This window comes from Gavia stellata, chromosome 8 (genome assembly GCF_030936135.1).
Source record: "Gavia stellata isolate bGavSte3 chromosome 8, bGavSte3.hap2, whole genome shotgun sequence".
NCBI classification, from domain to species: Eukaryota; Metazoa; Chordata; class Aves; order Gaviiformes; family Gaviidae; genus Gavia; species Gavia stellata.
The window spans coordinates 38,472,388-38,495,942 of NC_082601.1; the positions used below are offsets into that span (position 1 = coordinate 38,472,388).

General features: G+C 42.7%; 1 protein-coding gene across 3 annotated transcripts in view; it reads left to right on the plus strand.

Annotated features, from left to right (window-relative positions):
• The window catches only part of UNC80 (unc-80 homolog, NALCN channel complex subunit), a 130,867-nt gene that overhangs the window by 16,175 nt on the left and 91,137 nt on the right, over nt 1-23,555 (plus strand). For 2 of the 3 annotated variants that reach the window (XM_059820381.1, XM_059820380.1), the window contains exons 8-18: nt 2,921-3,182; nt 8,115-8,249; nt 8,890-9,112; nt 10,498-10,638; nt 13,631-13,899; nt 14,534-14,896; nt 15,688-15,834; nt 17,804-17,951; nt 19,345-19,493; nt 21,324-21,490; nt 22,195-22,296. In XM_059820381.1, coding sequence (XP_059676364.1) covers nt 2,921-3,182; nt 8,115-8,249; nt 8,890-9,112; nt 10,498-10,638; nt 13,631-13,899; nt 14,534-14,896; nt 15,688-15,834; nt 17,804-17,951; nt 19,345-19,493; nt 21,324-21,490; nt 22,195-22,296 — 2,106 coding nt within the window. The remainder of the gene's footprint in view (nt 1-2,920; nt 3,183-8,114; nt 8,250-8,889; nt 9,113-10,497; nt 10,639-13,630; nt 13,900-14,533; nt 14,897-15,687; nt 15,835-17,803; nt 17,952-19,344; nt 19,494-21,323; nt 21,491-22,194; nt 22,297-23,555) is intronic. The other variant, XM_059820382.1, reaches the window with a different exon arrangement.

The window sequence follows — 23,555 nt, forward strand, 5'->3', positions numbered from 1 at the left end:
ATTAATGTGAGCCAGTAAAACTGAAGATGGGGACAGAACTGCCTTTCTATGTGTGAACACTACTGCTCAGAGAGTGCACAGCCACAAAAAAATAAGCAGCCTTTTAAGAAGACAGCATCAGGTGATCAATTTGTCAAGCTGGGTCTGGTGGTTGCTATGGGGATGAAGCTTCAGACAGGCTTTGAAGAGAGCATCATTATGTCTCCTCATTTGCAGGACTCATTGATCAGTTAAAACTGTACAGGGAGCTTTGGTTGCCAAGCAACAGACAACTGGGGAACAAATGTTGTTTACTCTTCTTACCAACAGCCGCAGTATTCCTTTGTCCTTGGGCCGGGGTTGAAGGAAGGCTGCCTTTCCACCCTCCCGGCAGTCACAGGCAACCAAGAGCTGATTATAGGAACACTAGGTTTCCTTCGAAATGAAGCACAGAGTTTAATTTCTGGTTCCTCAGACACTTCTTGAGCAAATGGCTGGTTTCTCTGGTCCTGGCTAATCACCCCTGCGCCACTCAGTGAAATTCTCCATTTATAGACGATACAGTTTAACACTGAAGCAAAAAAAGCCACAGACCTTTACCCAGCTGCTGTCCTGAACACACTGCCTGGGAAATAGACATAGCAGGAAGGACTTCAGTGACAAATATTTCATAAGGAGAACATGCCTTGCTCCAAGCTGTCTTGTGTCTCGGGTTTGCCTGTGCTGCATACAGGGGAGCATGAAAGACTGCTTAGGCTCAGATACTGATCTGGGTCCTGCAAAGTGACCAGGGACCAATGCATCATCCTTTATGTTTGCTGCTGAGGTGATGGGCTTTATTTCCTTTGCTGGGATGCTTTGAGTATCCCAGCTATCCTTATGGTTTTTTACAGGCTGCATCTATGTGACACAATTTTGGCTGTGACAAAAGCAGCCTTCACATCAGGTTTATGGGGAAAACTTTATAGTGTATTTCCTTTTGTCATTATTTTTTCCTTCCTAATTAAGTTTTTCAGGTTTTTATAACAGCTTATTTTGAAGTCGTCAAACTTGTAACATTTTTACCTTGAATACAGCACTAGGGGAGAAGCTTTGAATCTATAGATTGCATAAAGTGACATATGCTGACACAGACGGGCTGGTCTGCAGTCGCCCAGTGCCTTCATCATTGGCCTGTGGGGATGGCAGCAAACCAGCTCCTGCAGGTTTGAGTTCTAGATGCACGCATTGCTCCAAGGCCAGCCTTGCCACCTGCCCCACGTTTCCAAGTGTGTAATATGGAGCAGGGTTCACATGATTCCAAGCTGTGTCAACGTTCACTGCACGCTTCTTTCTCCTTTGCCAGTCCTATATCTGCCTTGGATGCACAGGGCAGCTTTGCGGCACTGGGCAGCGATCTAGCAAAGCACTTTAAGCATGCACTTCCCTTTAAGCACTTAGAGGTTCCACTGGGTAGTATTGCCACTTGTTCCCTAATACTTTGCTGGATTGTTGCCTTGGACGCCTCTGTTCAGAATGCGGTGGTACCCAGCTGGAGATGGGGAGTGTCCTACCAATGCTGCTTGCATGTTGGTTAGCAGAATTGATAATATGAATGGTTTTAAAAAAAATAAATATTTGATGTTCTTGTGGGAAGTCCCAAATGCCTGAGAATACAATTTGTGGAAGTGCTGTTGATTTTTATAGAATCCAAAAATCACAGAAGTACTCAGTTCACGGAGGTGTGTTTCTAAGACTCTGAGTGGAAACATTCAAATTGTGTACTTCCGCAGGCAAAAAAAAATAGATCTCCAGAGTTCCTGCCCCCCCTGAGCATTTCACACCTCCTTTTTCCACGTGATTCTCATTCCTCCGACTCAATTTCACTGCTGCTTTTCTGACAGATTGTCTCCTAACAGCTAGTGACTGTACAGAGGGTAGATCAGGTCGGTTGTAGTCTGCTGGGAGAGAAGTGGTGTAAAAAACAAATAATAAAAAATTTGGGGCATTTTATTGCAATAAGATTGTCTCTGAAAATAGAGATGATCCCTTTGAAATCCGAAATCTCTGGAGTCTTGTTTCTGAGGCTTACTACAGACATCTTGCTTTTGCATGCACTAAGTTCTACAATACTTAGGAAATTCCATACTAAAACCCATAAGGAAATGACACCACCTGAAAGGCAGGAAAATCATAATGAAGGCTAAAAATGGTCCTTTTCTCTAGCACACCTTGGCAAAGAGTGTCCATAACAGTAACTTTTACTCGTATAAAAATCGATTTAATTGGCTTAAAGGGTTAACTAACTTAGCTGCCCTGCCTGCTCCTTCTTAAGTAAGGCCTGATGTGTGCAAATGTAAACCATTCCTAAATATACGTTACTGGTATCTGAACAGCAGATGCTCAAGGTCCATTTCCAGCTGAACTAATTATTCAGTTAGCGCAGGTGCTGGAGGCTTATCTTCAGACCACAGTTTAAGAAAGGAACCCTATCCAAGAAAACATTTAACAAAGCATATACTTGAGTCCTCTAGGGAGCTGAAAGCTAAATATCCACTTACGTGTCTTCAGTAATGCTTTCCTCAGTCAGGGCCTTAGTCCCAAAGGGTCAGTGTCAAATGTCCCTGCAAGTTCAAGCAGGCACAGCTGTGTGCCCATCCTGGTGATTTCTTCAGGTGGCAGGAGAATAAGAATGGCTTACAGCTCTTGGTGACTGGCAAGATTTTAGGCCTCTTGGTAGAGCTCTTGGGTCTTTTGGGGTGGACCAGCATGTATGCTAGGACAGAACTGGTTTCCAGCTATCAGAGAAAACTTTGTGGTATCAGGAGTGACCCCTTAAGGACAGTTCAACATACAAACTTGACAGATCATCATTGAGTGGTTATTTATTCAGAGAGCTGAGTATCTAAGAAGGGCTAAGGAGCCTGACGATTAACATTTCTACTCCTACTTTTTGGAACAGGGTGTCCTTGGTGATCCCACCATGCCAGAAGTCTCGCTATGCCACATACTTTGATGTGGCAGTGCTGCGCTGCCTGCTGCAGCCACATTGGTCCGAGGAGGGCACACAGTGGTCACTAATGTACTACCTGCAGAGGCTGAGGCATATGATCCAGGAAAAGCCGGAGAAACCACCTGAGCCAGAGATGACCCCTTTACCAAGACCTCGCAGCAGCTCCATGGTGGCTGCTGCGCCCTCCCTCGTGAATACCCACAAAACTCAGGTAAGCAGTTGCCATCAGTAAGAAAATAGCAACTGTTGTGGTGATGCTGGGAAGTGATGGCTGGACACAGCTTTGGTGTTGGTTAAACTGCCTGGAGGTTGGATATGGGCATCGAGTCAGAAGGAGACCCCGAGAACGATGAGGGTTTTGGAGACAGAATCCAATGCAGAGAGTCAGAGCTGGTGCCTGCTGAAATCTTGAGGGTTGATTTGAGATAATTTATCTAGGGTGAACTGTGATAGCATTATTTTTTTAATGTGAGACTATACTAATGTCATTGTCAGAAGAAATCAGACTGCCTTTGTGTTACAGTGTAATGCTCAGGACTCACTGAGCTTCTGTGATGTAACCCCTCAAAAGAGAGAAAAGGAATTGCACTTGGTACAGGACTGCACACTCCAGGCAAACACTCAGGTTAAAATATTGGAGTACACTTTGCAAACAGTAGCAGTGAGCAAAAGCACTCCATGTTGTTACCTCTTCTCCTGCTGTTACTCTTATTGCCTAACTTTTACCTTTATATCTGCCAACAAAACCTCAGTAGACAAACTGTCCTAAAAGGTGTCAAGACTTGCTCCCTGTTTTGCTGGAAAAGGAACCCCAGACTCCTGACCTTGGTGCAGTAAAGATCTTTGTGTTAGAGCTTTTTTTTTTTTTTTTTGGGTAGCTCACTGTTGTTCCAGGGATAAAAAGGGGATGCTGCTGCAGTTTCAGTTAATCTCCTTGCTGATTTGTGCTACTTTTAGGTTGTGCACTCTTTTCTGTCATGTGGGCTTTTAAGAGCAAATTCTGATTTACTAAGTTGATGGAACTGCCTACCGAATTTAATACAGATTCTGTTTTTGCAATCCAATTTTATGACATACCTCAAGTAAAAGGCTCTATCTTCTGTTAATGCTACTGTCAAATGTCTTTTTTGAGTCAGAACTTGCAGAATTTTTGGGTTTTTTTCTTAAAATCCTTGCTTTCAGTATTGTAGAGCTCTGGCAGTTTTTGACCTGTCATTTTATAAGGGAGAAGGGTGAAATATCTTTTCTCCCGGACAGCCCAGATGCTCATAAGCCAGAAGACAAGCATAAACATTGTAACTATTAGTACTGTTATTTTTAAATCTCAGGATTTTATAGCCATTCTTATGATTTTTATGAGGGCTGCTGGTTACTTGTGGTTTTAAGGGCTCAGCAGCAGCAGTATTGTTTAAATTGTATTATACTTTACTGTCATTTCTATAAAATGCTGCCTGTTTCATCCCTGTAAAAGCTTGACATATCTCCATAAAGGCCAGGTGATATGAATTACTATTCCATCTTAATCTACCTTTACATGGGGATTTTATAGGATTGCTGTGCATGTACAGAAAATCCTCCTTAATATCAGCTCCTGGAGGGAGAATTGGAAGTTATTGCTGTTGATGTGGTTCACTGTTTCCATGCATATACTGTCACTTTGCCTTTGCTCATAACAACTCGGTTATTTTGCACGTTAACAAGTTTAGCTACTAGTGCAACAGGGAGTGCAAGGCAGTTGTTCTCAGCACAGTGGCAGCATGAATGGGGTTGTCCTCCATAGGCACCATTTGCACTAGTATTGTGCTGGTTCTTCACTATACAGTGAAACACTTCTCTCCTTTCACACACTTGGCTATTTCTTGCTTTTCCAGGCAGTTTCTCTTGCAGAAGATTCCTTTGCTCAGTTGCTCTACACTAACATTTTTCTGTTAAATCCATTTGGCAATTCCACTGGGTACTTTCTAGCTGTTAATGCGAGCACTCTGTCCAGGGCATTCTTCCCTCCAGGGCTAGGTTTGATTGCTTTTGGTAACCTCTGTGTCAGTCCTGTCTATTTTTATTGTACTTCATCAAATTGGAATCCTGTTTAAAACGGTTTCCAATTTGTTACGCAGAACAGCTGGGATGGAGGAGGTGAAACAGTCTTCCATGCAACAAAAGTTTCAGCTCATGCCCCTCTTCTCTACAACTCTGAGGACTGAAATCTGTGCAACACACAGAGGCACCTAGGCTCTGTTTCATGCCAGCAAACTGTGGGGACTTAACTGCTGTTCTTAAATTCAGAGTCTCATCACTTAAGGCTCTCTGCTTGTCACAGGAGAGAATGCCACCTCCAGAGGGCTAAGATTTGTCATTTCTTTCTATCAACACACGGGGTTGTATGCTGAGACTTCACCAGCTCATCTGACACAGGGATATGCTCAAAGCCTGCTTTTTCAGTCTAGGTCTTAAATTCCTAATGTAATGTCATCATTTCTGCTCACAGGTTGATCAATAAGTTCTAAAAATATTGGCACTCTGTGTTTCAGTGGGATAGATTTGAAGTGGCAGGCAGAAACTGATTAAAGACAAAAACGGCCACCTGTAAATCACATCAGGGACCAGTAGATTTTTCTGGTAAATCCACATTCTTTCTGTTGTTCTGCAGTTTATCAGGGTAACTTCCTAAACCTCCTTAAGCGTCAGCAAAACTCTCACACTTTGTGTTGATTTCTGTGTGCCTGAAACCACATTTTCAAACATAAGCTTGGGCTAAAGCAGTTGGGATCAAGAGAACGTGAGAAACATCCTCCATGTATTGCCTAGTACACTGAACAGCAAAGTAAAAAAAGATTCAATGCAGCATGCCAGCACTTCTTGTTGCATAAGAAAAGGGGTACTGGGTGGCGTGTGAATAAAATGAATACTAGCTTCCTCTAGAAAGTGACTTTAGTCTAAACATGTTTCAGTCCTGGCAACATGTGATAAAGGAAATCTGCATTGCATCTGTATGCAGTGAATTCATTATAAAGACAGGTCTAGGAAATGAAACCTTCAGTCTAGCATTAACATTGCAGGGGCAAAGAGCCAAAGCTTAAATTAAGCATAAGACCAATGCAGCTGTAGTGCTCGCTGCAATGCTAATATAAAGCCAAGAGTCTCAAATGTAATATCTTGAGAGTTGAGAGAAGTACTAATGAGCTGGTAGCCTTACAGTCATGCAGAAGGAGGGCAATAGAAAACAGAAACAACAAAATCTAGAGTAGCAGCCCCAAAACTATTTTGCTTTCTTACCCATCTTGTGCATATTGTAATTGCCACATAGCCTCCTGCACGAAATAGCCATGTTTTTAGTCAGTCTTCAACTGGAGTGCTAGCTTGATTCTTTAAAATACATCATATACCACACTGTACATGTAAGGTGATTCTGTAATTTGGTTTTCTAGTGTTGTTTGCTTGATACCTACCCTAAGTAGATTTCAGAACTGGGACTATGTCTTTCTGTGTGTTTGTATGGCTTGTATCACAGCAGGCCTTGATCCTCACTCTGTCCTTTTGGTGACCGTAAGCCACCTAATGAAACACTGATTTAGTAACTAAAGGACAAAGATAATGAATCTGAAATATGATGTTTTCCAGCCAGAAGAGGCCAGAGAGCGGTAAAAGCTGAGAACCAAGCAGTATGAAATACTTGCTGGCCTTGCCGTTGAGAGCACATAGGGTTGAATCCTGATTTGCTGTCTATTGGATTTTACCTATGACTCCTCCCCTGAATCTTTAGTCTTATATGCAAAATGGTTTAAAAGCATACCTTGACTGAATGTGACTGAAAACAAATGTGAAGAGGAATCTTTCTGTTGTGTGTCTTCTTCATTTTTGTGTTGATAAATTCAATAGGAAGGATTCAAGGGTATTCTTTGATTAGTCTGAAAAGTCTGTGAAGAATGTGTGGTCCCCAGTAGCTCAGTACTGCAAACATGGTACCTGGTGCTTAAGACTTCAGCTGCAGAGACTGTCGTCGGCTTCTGCTGGGCTTTCATGTGCATAAAACTGCATACTTGTGTATTGCAGAGCTAGCAATCTGGCTAGGCAGAATCTAAACCTCCTATACCTTAGGAGTTACTTCATCTGTCATTGGCATATGGCTATCTCTGGATTGAAAGCAAAAAGGTATTTTAACGTGACCCAGTTATGTAGCAGAAACTTTATGATGGGGGAGCAAGGAAAAAGAGCATATCCATTGGAAACAAGCTGATATTTAGGCAGAATAAAATTATCCTGAGGGACTTTGGTCAGGTCAGCTGCACAAACATCTCATGAAAAGTAGCATCAGATCTTTAATGAGAACAGATGGCCAGGAGCTGAGCTTGTGCCACCTTTTGTAGCAAAGCCTTTCTTTACACTAGGCAGCTGTCATGTGTGTGGCTCAGTGCAGAAGGGGAGTAGAGTGCCCTCTACTGAACTGCCAGTAAATTAGTCTCGAGGTTTTCACTGTCCTGGGACATCCTGTGCTATAGCTGTAGGGGCTTTCACAAATACGAACTATGACGGACAGATCTTGGTGCACTGTTGTGACAAGTGAAGAATGCTTACTGATGTAGAAGTCTTAGGTTTCTTTAGTAAGTAAATAAAATTTTTACAAGTCAAGTCTCCTGAAGGGACAGTGCTGCTTATTGCAGTTCAGTTCCAAAATACATGTTTAATGGCATATGTTATTAAGGGCATATTCTCTTAGATCTTAAATAAAATGCTTCAAAAAGCATAGCCATTGTGATTGCTCATAAATGTAAACAAAGGCCTCAAGAAGACCATCAGAGTCGTACCTGGGATCAGAATCAGAGTAGAATAGAACATGAGTCTTCCATGCCACTAGACCACGCTGACAGCCATGCCTGAGGCTTTCTGTGGCAGCACAATGTCCTGTACTTTTTTTTCTGTGGTGACAGAAATGGTAGACAAGTTCAATAATTCTGAGAGTTTCTAAATGGTGTGTGTTTGTTCATTTGTTTTTCTTTAAATGTGTGAATAGTGTTTTGTGTAACGAATTGCAGGTCCTCTTCCTCTACAGTGGTCCTATGACAGCTCTTGGAAATAGCTCTATTTTTTTTAAGCTGATTATCCTCTACTTCTCCTTGTGCTTATTGTCTTCTTTTGGGACCTGCAGGATCTTACAATGAAATGTAATGAGGAAGAAAAATCACTAAGCGCAGAGGCCTTTTCTAAGATTTCACTGACCAACTTGCGTAGACCAGCAGTTCCAGATCTCTCCACAGACCTGGGGATGAACATCTTCAAAAAGGTGAGTGGAGGAAAATTATATTTTAATTCACCTATGATTCAGCACCTCAATGTCTTGTTAAGTAGCAGGTGAAGGTCTGCTTGGACTATATATTCATGCCATATGTGAGATTGACATCTCTCTTCATTGGAAGTGATTCTGTGTGTTATTACGTAGCTTTTTAGATGCACATTCCAAACACAAATACTGAAATCTTTATACAAATAACTGTCCTGCTGAAACTGCATGAGGGGAGGGTACTCAAACAGTGCTGGTTTTTAAGTGCTGGTGCTCACTGTAGTTCCAGAAAATTCAGTGGGTTTTTCTGATGTTTTTACCTCCATGAAGCTCTGGGTTTGCAACCATCCAAGACACTTAGCAGAGTTTTGTGGATTCTATGAATCTAGCTCATGGTCTGAGAATGTCATAAAATTATACAAGAGCATCCCTCCCAGCCTAGGGCAAAATTGAGTTCCTTTAAATACTCACATGGTCCCAGAGTGCAGATAGTTGCTATCAGGGTAAATGGCCAAGATAAAAAGCTCAGAGTGGGAGGTTACACTTGGGCCACACATCTGTGTTATCTTTTTCCCTCAGATGGTAGTTTGGCATGCTTCAAAGCCTCTACCTGCTCTTGTATTTGCTCCTCTTCCTCCTGCAGTTTAAGAGCCGCAAAGAGGACAGGGAGCGTGAGCGCAAAGGCTCAATTCCTTTCCACCATACTGGGAAGAAGCGGCAACGAAGGATGGGGGTGCCCTTCCTCCTCCATGAGGATCATTTGGATGTCTCGCCCACTCGCAGCACTTTCTCCTTTGGCAGTTTTTCTGGAATCGGAGAGGACCGACGTGGCATTGAGAGAGGAGGATGGCAAACCACCATATTAGGTGAGATATTGTTATCTCTGCCGCAGGTTCTCTGTCATTCCTGTCCTGAACATTCAGAGAACAACAGAGGCTCTTTATTTTTTCATCCATCCTGTTGCCACCTTATGTCCTTGGCTCAGCTTGTAGCGTTACACACCTGTTTGTAGAAGTGGCAACTGTGCTGACAGCAGACCTTGAATGACTTACGTTTTAGTTCACTTTTTCTCCGAAAACTACCATCTTTAGTGGAATAATAGCTATTGTAGCAACCTGTAGTCATGTCTGTTCCACTTCAATACACTTTCCCTGAGTGGTAGCAAGGATTGCACAACTGCAGCTTAAAATAGATTCAGGGAATGGTTGCATCCTCTTCTTTTAAAGAGAAATCTCTGGAGAGGCAGCAATAGGGTCATTAAGAGTATGGCAAAAATATTCAGTCTTCCTCAAGTGGATACAAAATAAATAGGATATTGTCTCAGAAAGTGAGGCTTACACTGTCTTGATATTGCAAAAATACAGTGTTTAAATCTAAATATTGGTTCCTTCAAGCTTCCAAGTTCACTGAACAGTGGCTAGGCATTGTTTCTGTTTCACAAACTTACTGCTAATGTCATAGATTTTCATCCTGGCACCCTTTCTTGGAGATGATAGGTAGCAAAATGATTGCCTAAGGCTATGCCAGAGCCTTGTCGTTTTCACCGGCTCAGATGGCATCATTTGGCAAGCTCTCCATTGTAAACATGTCCCTCTTTGGGACACAGGACAATGAACTTAGCTAAGTGAATTCTTAAAGATTCTCATGTGTTTTGTCAATGGCTAATACACAAACACCTACAGATTTGTACAAGAATAGCAAACTTGGTATCCAAATCCTCTTTCCCATATCTTCAGTAACTCAAGAAGGTTTTTAAATTTTGATCTCAGGGGCTCCAGATTCTTGTCCTGGCTTAACCTACAGTTCTTTCATTCTGATATCTTGGTGAAACCATGTATTTCAGATCCAATGGTCAACAGGTCCTTTGCTTTAGCACTCCCCATCCTAATATACCTATTTCTTTTGGACAAGGGGAGAAGAAACCAAGTTACTATAACTTGCCCCAAAGGGTGGAGTCTTTCAGTGCTGACCAATCTTATTTTCTTGAAGCTGCTGGAGGGTGGCAATATGGGTGTCAGCTAAATCAGCATGTGCTGAGGGGAAGAGCCTTGCAGAGAGTTTGCACATTTGATCTTTATGTAAATGAACACCCGCGAGATATCCCACTATAATGTTTGATTCTGCTTCGCAGGGTCCTGGAAGGCCTTGACTTTTGCTGACTCAAATCCTTCAATTTCTAACCTCAGTTACTGTCTCTTGCCTCCAAGCTCCTCTCAGATGAGTAAATACCCATTTCTTGTCTTAACCCTAGGAAAGTTTACCAGACGGGGGAGCTCTGACACAGCAACGGAGATGGAGAGCCTGAGTGCTAGGCATTCACACTCCCATCACACGCTGGTCTCTGATCTGCCGGACCACTCAAACAGCCATGGAGAGAACACAGTCAAAGAAGGTAAATTTAACACATCAGGAAAGAAACGTTTCACTGAAATATCAACTCCAAGAAGCTAAGGAACTGTTACTGCTTCCATGTATGAGTATATGGCTAATTGTTTTTTCCTTTTTTTTTCCCCCGCATCTCTTGATGGGTTTTTTTGTTCTCTGTAGAAAAACGTTCCAAACCTTTCATGTTTAGCTGGGGCAGTTTGACAAAAAAATTGGCAGCCATCAGCAGGGAGAAGGCAGGGTTTGGGGTTTTTTCACCTTATCACAACACAGCACAGAAGTTTGGACAGAAACTTGGTATTACTAACTTCAGTGGTTTCATGGGGAATTTTGTTGTATTTAATGCCCCTTCACAGTCCCCAGCTTCTGAATTGTGCTTGGAATCAGGTTTTTTTTTCTTAATTCCCCTGGTTCCAAATAGAAGCCTGGCTTTTAAATTTACTTGAAATCTCCCTGGGCCCCACCTGTCTTGGAGCCCTCTGCAGAAATAGCAATGCCAGTGTGACCATGATGAGAGAGTCTCTGGTGGGATGAAGTCTGCTCCAGAAGGAAGAGTCTTTCTATTGGCAGGGTAACACCACCTCTGTCAAACAATGTTAGCCAAGCAGAGGAAAGCTCTCTCAGTCAGCAGGACTGTTTGCACCAGAGCACTTTGCTGGCATTGCTCCTACTGCCTAAACACAGTGAATTTGTTTTCTCTCTCCTGCATAGTGCTACTGGTAAAACCTTGTCATAGACATTGGGCCTCACTTGCAGCAAGTGCAACCTTAAACCTTGATGGGGGAACAGCATATCACACGCCCCATGGAGCAGGGCACAGTCTGTCTCTGCACAAGCTCTCAGGCAGCAGCATACCTAGGAGGCTACAGATGCACTCACATGGTATGTGCTGTAGCCTTGGAGCTCTCAGAGATCCATGCTCTTTTACCAATGCAAATCTGAATAGTCTGAGAGAGGATGGATTTGTGTCAGCTCTAATCCCGCGTGGGCACATCTCCTTCATCTCTGCTCTGTGTCTCCTGAGCAAAGCTCTTTTCCTGGATCAATTTTGTGGAGTCTGTTTTCCCAACCTGTGTTCGTTCTGTAGGACAGTAATCCCACTCACTACCCCCGCTTCTTAGCTAAATACTTGCTAAAAAGTAGCCATATGCAATGCTTGTTTTTCTAGTTGTACCCCAGGTACAATTGTGAAGCAACTATATGAATAATAGGACAAATCATACTATTTCTAATGGTAGTCTATGACTTTGAATGAACCATTCTGTAGTTAGAGAATAAGTACAAACATTACATATGCCTCTTGTTTTGTATGACCAACTATATCCAAGCATACTGGTCATTCATGATTTCTCATCTGTTGTCCACTCCCTGGCCAGGGAACATTTGCTAATAAACTCATTTATTCTGGCTGACACACTGAAAAGCAGAGATAAAAAATTAGTTATGTCCTAGGTAGCTGCTCAAGAGGAGTCACGGGTACATGGGCACATGCTGCAGGGGTGCGTGGATGTAAACGTAGAGTCCCTAGTCCTCCTTCCCTGCCTCTGTGAGTCCCATCCAGCAGTCAGCCCTATCAATGATAATGAAATAAAGACACAACAGAGGAAAAATTATTTTATGTAGGATTTGGATATGGATTTTTGTTACCCATTTCAAAACAAACTAAGCAAAACCTTAGTGAGACAAAAAATAGCTACCCGTGGATAATCATCAAACTCGGTAGCTCAGGAAGAAAATTTCCTAATTCTGTCTTTATTGTTATCTTCACCATACAAATTTCAGTGAATGCCATTAAAAAGTCACACTTGCCAGCAAGTAATCCTGTGATTACAGGCAGCTAATTCCTGCCCTGATCAATGACCAAATTGTAGCCTAGTTCAAGGTACTGCTGTCGGCCTTGGAACGTTTCTCCTAATAAATAGTGCTAGCTCAGTGCTGGCAGGGTTACACAGGCTGTGAGGAAATGTAGTCACCACTCTGGCAAGTTGTTATTTGCATAATATAACCAGTCCATCGCTGAGTCAGTGCTTGAAGATTCTTATTAGATGTATGTTATGTTATTCATTAGAACACATTAAATAGCCTTAGATAGAGGTTCTTTGATATTCCATAGCCCTGTTACTGTGCTGTCTGGCAGAAGGTGGTCCAATCAACACTGTGGGACACATAGGGTCTTTCTACGCTACAGGGTGTATAAACCTACTTACAAAGCACTAGGTGTGGGAAACTTCTAACATCGTGGTGTGGAGTTCAGCGTGAGTCGTAAAACCATGGTGAATCCTTGATAAAAATTGGCCTGTGTAGCCAAAATGCTCTCACTACCTGAGCTAACCAATTTAAAGTTAAGCTTGGCTATGTCATGAGGTCCCTTCTCTGAGCACTGTGCACTTAGACACTGCATTGCTTTTCTCATCAGTCAGCTTTGCATTTTGGAGATGGTTTAGACTGACACAGGTAGTGTTAGGAACACACTGCTCCATTATTATTTTTTTCAACTGGTGTGATGAAATATTTCAAACTGGTGTGACTCAGAAAGCTGTTCCAAATTGGTGCTGCTGTTACCCTACCTTCACTCCTGCATACAGCTGCAGAGTCTTTCCTCTTCCCCTTGCAGGGGTAGTGCTGTTTTTAAGGCCAGGCACTAAACCAATACAGGGAGCAAAGCTAGCCAAAATCTAATCCCCCTCTTGGATTAGATTTAGGCTGGCTGAGCTCCCTGATCTACTTAACTGCCCAGTTGACTGAGATCAACTTAAGTTGCCATGGAACTGTATTGCTAGAGCAAGCTTGGGGTTGTTCTACTTTACACTGGCTTAAAAGAAGAAATGAATCTATGCTTTCATCCCTGTACCCATGATAGGAATTAGGAACCTGTCTTGTCTTTCAGCATTACAAGCTGCATTAGGGCTGCTCCCTTCTTGTAAACAAGGACAGCCTCAGTTTGCCATTTCATAACTCTAGAGATGGAAATTTACAGGTAGCCATTTTCCTCCCTCCAGTGCGGTCCCAGATCTCCACCATCACTGTGGCCACCTTCAACACTACCCTGGCCTCATTCAATGTGGGCTACGCCGATTTCTTCAGTGAGCACATGAGGAAGCTTTGCAACCAAGTGCCTATCCCTGAGATGCCCCATGAGCCGCTCGCATGTGCCAACCTCCCACGGAGCCTGACAGATTCCTGCATCAATTACAGTTGCTTGGAGGATACGGATCACATTGACGGAACCAACAACTTTGTCCACAAGAACGGCATGCTGGATCTCTCGGTAATTGGCAAGGAATGAGGAAAGCCAGGTCCCTCTTCTGTCAATATAGCTGTACCATTGAGATCAGGGTTTTGATGGGCTTTTCCTCCACCTGTTTATATGACTTCTCTCAGCAGTACATAAAGGTCAGTCAGATACATTTGTGCATATCATAAGTCTCCTCTGAGATACTGCAACTCCTTTTACTCCTTGCAAGGAGCGCATGTGCATGTGGAATGCACACATCGAATCTTAAGTGATATTATTTAATGGCTGTGTTCCTGGGGCATGCACCAAGTTCCCTATAAAATAGTATAAAACTGAATAGCACCTTTCTTCTAATAGCACCTTAAAACTCACCTTTTCTGCATTCCCCTTAATGACTTGACAGCTCCTGGTGCACTGAAGCAGTGTTCTCAGGCTCACAGATGTCATCTCATGGTTTCCTTTTCTGCCTGACTGTGCCCAGCCTGTGGTTTCTTGTCTTACACATAGATTGTAGGCTCTTGGGGCTGACGGTTGTATGTACTGCATTCTGAGTTTGTACCGTGCCTGCTATGATGAGTCTCTGGTCTGTGACTAGAATTTCCAGGCACTAAATAGTACTAGGAGAGAAAATAAGTCTGACTTTAAATATGATGTTTTAACCTCCCAGGTGGTCCTGAAGGCTGTTTACTTGGTCCTGAACCATGACATCAGTTCCCGGATTTGTGATGTGGCACTGAACATTGTGGAGTGCTTACTTCAGCTTGGTGTGGTGCCCTGTGTAGAGAAGGTTCGGAGGAAGAGTGAGAACAAAGAAAATGAGGCCCCTGAAAAAAGACCAAGTGAAGGATCCTTCCAGCTCAAAGGGGCTGCTTCTGGTGGTTCAGCTTGTGGATTTGGGCCTCCCCCAGTTAGTGGAGCTGGCGATGGAGGAGAAGAAGGAGGTGGTGGAAGTGGTGGAGGAGGTGGAGGTGGAAGTGATGGAGGTGGTGGAGGAGGGCCATATGAGAAGAATGACAAGAAACAAGAAAAGGTATGTCTTACTTCCCTTTATACAGTTCCTGAATGTAGTGTAAGATCTGTTAAGATTAAGTATGCATGTGTGTGCAACTGCCTTTCTTTTTTCTCCCCTTTTGTTTTTTTGCATAACAACCACAAATTAATTTGTTTTGCTCCGGTGCTCACTTGGGGTTCCACCGAAGAAACATGATTGGGAATGCAAGCACTGTAACTACTCCAGCAAAGCAGCTGCCAAAAGCAATGTTTGTGAGCCTTGCATGGACATTTTCAATATCTTGTTAAACTGCCCAAAAACCTGAATCACAATGGGGTTTTTTTCAGGTTTATTATTCATAGCTTATAAGGAAAAACAGAATCCAGTGTGTGAGCAGAGTTTGTTTTCTTTGATGGCCAGAAATCATAAATTTTTCAGTACTGCTATGAGAATTGGCCAAGAGACGATGTTGCTGACCTCCAAAGTTGCAATTCATAGTAGCATAATACCTAAGACATTTTAAAAAGATGCTTGTTTTTCTGCTCAAGCAAGCCAGCTCTCTGTTTTTCAGGCAGAATTTCTTGAAGTAAGTGCTGAATAGTATTCATAGCAGCATGTAGGGGGCTTCGCGCTTATAGCATGACTTTTTGAGGAGAGTTGAAAGGGAGAGGGCTCGTCCCTAAACTTGAAAAATAATTGGAGTAAACATTTCAAGAGTAACAACTCAGTAATGGAGTGACTGAAATGAGAAATGGACAGCAATTTCTTAAAAGTAAAATGCTAACAAAATGCTAGTGGTTTCACACTGTCTTTCCCTGTGTGACTCTCAGGATGAAGGCCCATCTGTCAGCACCCATAGGCTGGCACTCACAATGCTGATCAAAATTGTGAAGTCCCTGGGTTGTGCCTATGGTTGTGGAGAAGGACACCGAGGGCTCTCTGGAGATCGCCTGAGACACCAGGTATTCCGGGAGAATGTAAGAGAACTAAAGCTCATTAAAGCGTCCCCCTTGTACTTTTGACATCAGCTGCTGAGATTGCTGTCTGCCCCCTATGTAGCTTTCTCTGTATTGGCAGTAAATGTGTTGCTCTTTGCCCCAGCTCACAGACTGTGTTGCAGCCCAGCCGTAGCAGATTTTCAGCTATCATGTTACCTTCCAGCCCGTGGGGCTTGCTAAGAGCGCACCTGAGTCCCAGGGTGCTTCTGAGCACCCCAATGGATAGGTTGTCTGGGAAGGGACAAATACATGGGAGCAAATCCCCTGTGTGAGCTGGTGTAAGTAACTTTTCACATTGATGGTACCCCAACAGAGTACGCTATTTACAAGAGGTGCAGCTATCTTGGGTTGCATATCTGAATCCAGAAGTCTAAGGTGTAGTTATGTCCACCTTTCCTAATGGTGACTATGACTGGTTGCTGCTGGGCTGCTCCATCACCTCCTGATAATTGGAATGCGCTGTGCTTGCAGGCATGTTAGCGTGCTGCAAGGAAGTAGAAGACTCATGCCCTATTGAAGGGCAGGGTGGATGGTCACAGTTGATTCCTTACATTTTTTGTTCTGCCCAAGCTGAAGCAGTGGGAAGTGCCCAGGATGTAGCCCAGACATCTGACTTCATCCAGAAGAGTTTGCCTCCCTGAGATCAGCCCAATGCCCTGTCAATGGGAGCCTTTCAAAGGCTTTTTCCAGCACGTGCCTCCTCCTTACCTTCTGAGCTTGCAGCAGGGAGCATTTTCGATGACTGTAATGAGAAGTTACACTGTGCCCATCCATGCTGCGGGTGGGAGCCAGGTGCTTCTCCATGGCTTTGGTTAGCCTGAGCCATGCCAACAGAGCTATAATTTGGTTCTGGGATCTGAGCTAGATGGCTCAAAGACGGATTGGCTGCCTCTGTATCATGCAGCATTCTTCTGTTAGCTAGACTCCCGGGTACTGAGGAGACTGCAGCAGTAATAATAGTTCTGGACGCAATGGGACAAGATGGGGTAAGAGAGTCCCAGTGGTAACAGTAGAAAGGTTCTGCACAGAGCACTGGTTGAACATATACCACATTCATCAAAATGTCAGTTAGGCTTTTATGTTGTGTTGGAGCTGAGCCACCAAAACATTTAGGCCTATGCATAACATTAAGCATAAATAGGTCTCTTGGAGCCAAGGGTCTTATCAGACTCATTGAATTGAGGTCTTTATGGGAAGAGATTGTCCTACACGTCTAAGTCTGCTGCATTTTCTGTGCATTTGTCTGGCCAATCTGCTTTGCATGCACCATTTGTGTTAACTGCATGGACAATCACGTCTGAGTTTACTGGAAAGTTAAGCACCCTATTGTAGGTAGTGGGAGAGTTCATGTTTCCCACAGAGCTAACATTTCAGATTCTCTAACTCCAGCCTGCATGGGGTCCTGGTAGCATGGATATTCTTGTAATAAGAAGTTGGCAATTAATAGCTTTTAAATAAAAAGCTAATGTTTTGCATGATATAAATTGGTCACTGGGTACAGGCGCATCAAATGGGTTGTCTCTGAGCCAGAGGCTGAAAATTAGATGCCTGAGGCTAAGAACCTGTTTCACCAAGGCAATAAGCCTTGACTGAGGTGGTACATTCCTACTTCATTCATATTCAGTGAGATTTTACCTTGGGGTTGGGGAGAGGAGGAGAGGCCTTGAGGGATGGCTGGCAGTGACTTCACCACCACCTCCAAACAGTGGCACCTGCACTGGTGCCTTGTTGGTGCCTTCAGCACTGTCTCCTTGTGCTGAACTTCTTGTTTGCTTCAGAGGTGAACCTGTCTTCTGTTACAGGACCAGAACTTTCTGGCTCCTAGGAGAGGTTACTTTAGACAGCACAGCAGAGCACTGGCTAAGCAAGAGCAAAAAATACCCTGCTCCTATTAGCAAAACTCGAACACGTACTTTGATGTGATGTGATTTGATGGATATCGTTGCAGGCTCAGAACTGCCTCACAAAGCTGTACAAACTGGATAAGATGCAGTTCCGTCAGACCATGAGGGATTATGTGAACAGGGATTCTCTCAATAATGTGGTGGATTTTCTGCATGCTTTACTGGGATTCTGCATGGAGCCAGTCACTGACAGTAAGTATAGCTGGTATCAGAAACTCTCACTTGAATATTCCTAAACTGTACCATCAGAAAGAAGCCATGCCTTTTTCTCTTCCTTTCAAAAAGAAAAAAAATCTGAATTACTATTCTCAGAATATAGAGACCATATCCTCAGCCAGTGTCGGTCAGGGGAGTTGGGTCTCTTCTGATTTGACCAGCCAGTGATCTCACCTAGTGATCTTGCATCACCCAACTGCACCTGAAATTGAAGCCCTCTCTTGATTCATCCTATCTGTTGTCCATGGCTCTTCAAAGAAAGTATTTTCATTCAACTATGCCTCAGGCAGGAAGTTTTCTGCTTCATGACATGACCAGGCGCCAGCTGGAATGGCCTGTTTAATCCAGGGTTTATTCTGAATGGAGATATAATTGAGCATTAAAACCCTCTGTAGTGCCTCAGGTGAGGCAGTAAATAGCAAGAACAGATTGAATAAACAAGAACAATGAACACACAGATGCGCATGCCTGCAGTTATAAGCGTGTGTGCATGTGTGCCTAAGTATACATATATATGTTTTCTTTTTTTTTTTTTTTTAAGTTAGGAAAATTATTCCAGGTGCTATTAGAATGACCAAACATTTATGCTTGGTCACTGCATGCAACAACAGTTAACAATGATTGTTCACAGAGTAGGAATAGCTGCTCTGAAGCACTCAGGGAATCTGACTAGTCTATTAGCCTACCTCTGATCTCAGGCGTTTCACAGAAAGCATTAAACAATATTATATAGCAGACTTTTGTAAAGAAGATGCCCATAGGAAGTTTCCCCAAGTATTCATCAATTATTGACTGACTCATGCTTTGAAGCATGGCAGCTCCTGCAACTTTTGAAAGTCTTTTCTCTCACCTAATGAAACTGGGATGTTTCTTGTTATTCATATAAACGTGTAATTCTTTTTTGACTTTTTCTGAGAGCTTCGTCTCCTTGTGCACCTTGCAAGAACAGCATTCCTGTAGTTCAGAAGATTTTTTTTTTTTTCATGAGTGTTGTCACTTTTCAGCTAAATCAAACCTCTCTTGTCCTTTAGAACAGTAAATAGAAAAGCTGGAGGTATTGTTCAAATTTTATGCTTTATTCTGTACATCTCTAAATGAGAGATGTGGATAAAAGGAAGCCAGAGTGCATCTGATCCTTTCAATCCTTTTTCATACTACAGCTATTTCTGGGAAGATTTCATCCTTCTCATTTATCTTACCCTTCCCTTCTGCTTTATTTTTGTGGGGTGGGATTGCGAGAATTGAGAGTAGGATATTAGCTGGGGACTTGTCCTTGTCTCCTGTATCTGAATCCCTTTACATGTGTTTTTAAGCCATCTTTTTTAAACCGTTCCTAACAAGGGGGCTTGCTTGTACTTGAATTTTACAGACAAGGCTGGATTTGGGAATAACTTCACCACAGTGGACAACAAGTCTACAGCCCAGAGTGTAGAAGGTATAATTGTGAGTGCCATGTTCAAGTCTTTGATCACTCGCTGTGCTTCCACTACACATGAGCTGCACAGCCCGGAAAACCTGGTAAGCACTAGATTTCATGTTAACAAAGTTACTTTTTCACTTGGGTGTCGCCAGTGAGGCTTTACAGTGAAGAATTAATTCAGTTTAGCCAAATCCCATGAGCATAGCAAGCTATGTAGTCACAGTTGAAACATAATATAAATGTGATGCCCTCCTTTCATGCCTGCATTGGAATCTGGGGACTTAGCCAGGATAAAAGTTGTGCACTCTGAATTGCATTTTCCTCTCTGTTCAAGCAGCTTCTGTGGGGTTTTTTTCCAAATGGATTAGTAGCATAGTCTGGAGCAAGGATTAATGAACAAGACCACAGCCAGCATAAATCAACTTTCAGCAAAGTTAAAGCCAGTTTACTTGGTTAAGGACACACCCGTGGCAGTGTATGTGAGTTACTAAACAGCAATTTGGTAGGTCTTCCCAAGGTTTAGACAAAGATTCAATTTACCAAACACCTGGAGGAAAGGAAAGTAAGGTGCTGCTGGTTGCTGCTTGTGTGCTGTCTCCCCAGAGCAGTCAGTAGCATGGATGAGACGAGCGCTCTTCTTCCAAAATGGTGCAGAATCTAGCAACTAATCTCAAACCGCCTCCTTTATTATCAGAAATCAGGATTTTTCATGGAAGCAACCAAGAAGCACTTTGTCCTTACAGCAGAGCTGTAGAGGTACTGAAGTCCAGCTAAAGGGACAGTCATCATCTGTGAGGGGAAGGGAGAGGGAGAAGGAAAACCATTAACACCTTAAACCAGCAGAGTAGTCTGTCTCAGTCCAGGCCCTCTTGTTCTTATGGATATTTCTCCATTGGAATGTTTCTCAGCAGAGATTAAGTGGTGGGATGCAAAAAAATACGTGCTATTGTTGGACCTAGATTAGGGTCACCAAGTGTAAATTTTCCTTGTAAATTGTATGTCTTTATGGACCTACTTCAGCTAGTGTGTAAGGTGACGCTTATCTAAGCATAGCACCATTAAGTGTGTCTATATGGAGAACATAGTACGCAGCGTATATATAAGGATTTCCTGTTGTTGCATCACTCTTTAAAGTCAATCTTGTGTTCAGTATCTTATGAAAAAGAGCCTTAATCAGTATAAAGATCCAGTTATTTGTTTGTTTGGGGTTTTTGTGTTGAAAGTGTTGACTGTGCAGTTCCTAGCTGGGAATTTTCAGAATAATCCAAGATCTTTCAGGAAAGTTCACAGATCAGAAATCAGATCCTGTAAAACTGTTCCTTCCATCCCCTTGCCCTCAGATATAGTGCTGATTTGTCACATCACAGATGTGTATGAATGTTCAGAACTAAAAAGAGCCTTGAGCGTAGGAGTAGGTTGGGGAATGAGTGAGTCATTCCTCTCTCTTCCCATGATGTAAAGCTCTAAAATAATTAAGAAAAATCCCAAGACACCCACTGGTTTTGAAACAAAACATGCAATTTTTTTTGCACTGTACTTTTCCCCCCCACCCCTTCATTTAGCTTTTTTATGCCTTTTAAGATTATGGGCTAGATGAATGGGATAAAACAGGCTTTAAGTCATCTTTGCAGCTCCTTCATCTTGCAGCTGTTTTAGCCTCTGATACCTCTACATCTGCTTTAGCCCATTGCAGAGCATGTTCCATAACAATAATGCTCCTCATTGTCTGCTTCTTCTGAGTGCAGTAAATGGAGTTTCCAGCTTTTGATCCCAGCCAGAAAACAAAAACCCTGTACATGGAGAGTATATCAGACAACAGCCAGAGGAAGTAATGGCCTGCTGAAGTGCCTTAGAGACTATTGATTCTCACTGCTTCTTCACAAACTGCAGACTGAATTATTTTATTTTCGTGATATCTTGCTACTCAGGGCTTGTACTGTGATATCCGACAGCTGGTCCAGTTTATCAAGGAGGCTCATGGGAATGTCTTTCGGAGAGTAGCACTCAGTGCCCTCTTAGACAGCGCTGAAAAGTTAATACCAGGAAAAAAACCAGAGGAAACGGAGCAAGAGCCAAAACCTTCTGGGAGTAAAAGGTGGGTGTCTAGGAGGGAGAAGGCAAATGACTGACTTGCATATGGCTGTATGACTACATGCACTCAAAACAAATGTAGAAAGTGCAAGGGCTTGTGTGTTTTATCTTGATAGCATATGTCAGTTCCTGATGTACGGAATTGTACTGTGGCAGCAGTCTCCTTTAAAATTTAATGAACTGAGACAGTAATAAATTTGCAGTAAAAAGTGCTAACCCTGTCATACAAGTGGCCTAAGAGAACAGTGCAATGGAAACACTGGGAGGAGGAAAAGTTAAGAGAAGTGAGAAGCATAGTGTCAGCCCCAACACACTGTGAACATAGCTTTTAATATGCATCACATCCTTAGTGTTGTTTATCTGACAGGTAAACCCTGGTATGCAAAACAAGTCCCAGAAGAAATCTAATCCTGACATACTTTTTTATCAAAAAGAAATTTTCTCTGGTGCTTTGAGGCTTCTCATATTAAAATGTTGGGAAGAAGGATTAAGAAAGTTGAAAAACTCCTAAAAAACTTGGCTTTGCTTCTAAGAGCTGATGCCTTTTTCATGAATGAGATATAGAGGCAGTAAGTTGCTAAAGAGAGGGTACATCTCTAAAGCTGCTTTGTTGCTCAGCAGTGCTGGTTTCCATATCATGTAGCTATGTGATGACCATGAGATGGGCCATCCATTTGCTTTAGCTGATGATTTATATTATCTGTGTAGATCCGAGGTGGGAAGCATCATCATTGACAAAGGCCAGGCATCAGCTGCCCCTGATGAATGCCGTAGTTACATCTCAAGCCGCCCAATGCAAACTCCAGAACAGTAAGTAAACATTGAAGTGTTTCATGTGGTATTGGCAGCAGCTTCCTTCTGGGGTTAGTACAAACGGGCAGGACAGCAACGACTTACCTCTTTGGATAGTACAACAAATGCATTGAGTGTTCAGGAGCTGCTGATAACATCCAGGTAATGCCTATTTTCAATGCTGCCAACTGGACCCACGCTGATTTGGATGGGGAACCACCAGAGATTTTCAAATAACAGTGCAGTAGATTTGTCAATATTGCATACTGTCATAGCCATGAATAGAGTGTTAATTCCTCAGAGATGTCATCACAGCTGTTCTCCATGCTTTGTTTGTACTTCTGGGGGATGATTCTATTAATTTTCAACTTCCAAATTGTTGCTAAGGGCCATTAATCCTTTACTTCCTCCCAAGAGCCAGCCCACTCCTGACCTATCTTGGGCATGTAGACTCCGAAGATTGTTGCATTTCCCTTATCAGCACAGGTGCTCCACCAGTTTTCTTAAGGAGCGAATCAACCTGCTGTTAGGCATTTCACGTTTGAAGTCTCTATTGTCCAAACAATTCTGCCATTTAATATTGAAATAAATTTAATTAATACTCTTAAGAATTTTAGAAAATTTTATAAATGGCCACTGGTCTCTATGTAACTTTGGACAAGTCATTTAACTTCTCTGTGCCTCTGAATACCCATCCGTCTTGTTAAAGTGCTTTGAGATGCACTGTACGAAGACATTGCTTGCCCAAGGGCCCAGAGCTCTATATTATGTATTCTCCTGCATTAACTGAGCCTGCAAAGTCTCACTGTTGCTGAGACTGCAAGGATAATGCAAAGCCCTTTATGGCTCTGCAGAATTGCAGAAAGCTGTTCTGCTCTGAGCCCTGCCACAGCTATGGGAGATCTCAAGAGTATAGCAAAATACACTGTCCCCGTTCCAATATGTTAATGAGAACTGTGACTCCAGCAGATTCACAAATGGCTATTGTGATGTCCAAAAGCTCTCCAGTACACGTGCATGTAGAAAGCATCAGTGTAGTCTTACCAATATGGGTCACTTTGACCTAAAGATGATTTGGTTTTCATATGTAGAAACTAAAAATTGGAACGACCCGTTCAGTGGACAAGCTCCTCAGGGTAGAAAAGATGGTTATTTTGTGCCTTGAACAATATTGAGCATGTTGTCAAACTTGATTATGTCCCACTGAGAAGAGTATGTTTGGAATTCAAAATGAAACAACCTCAAAGAATAGAGAGGTCAGGAGGGGCCTGTGGGAG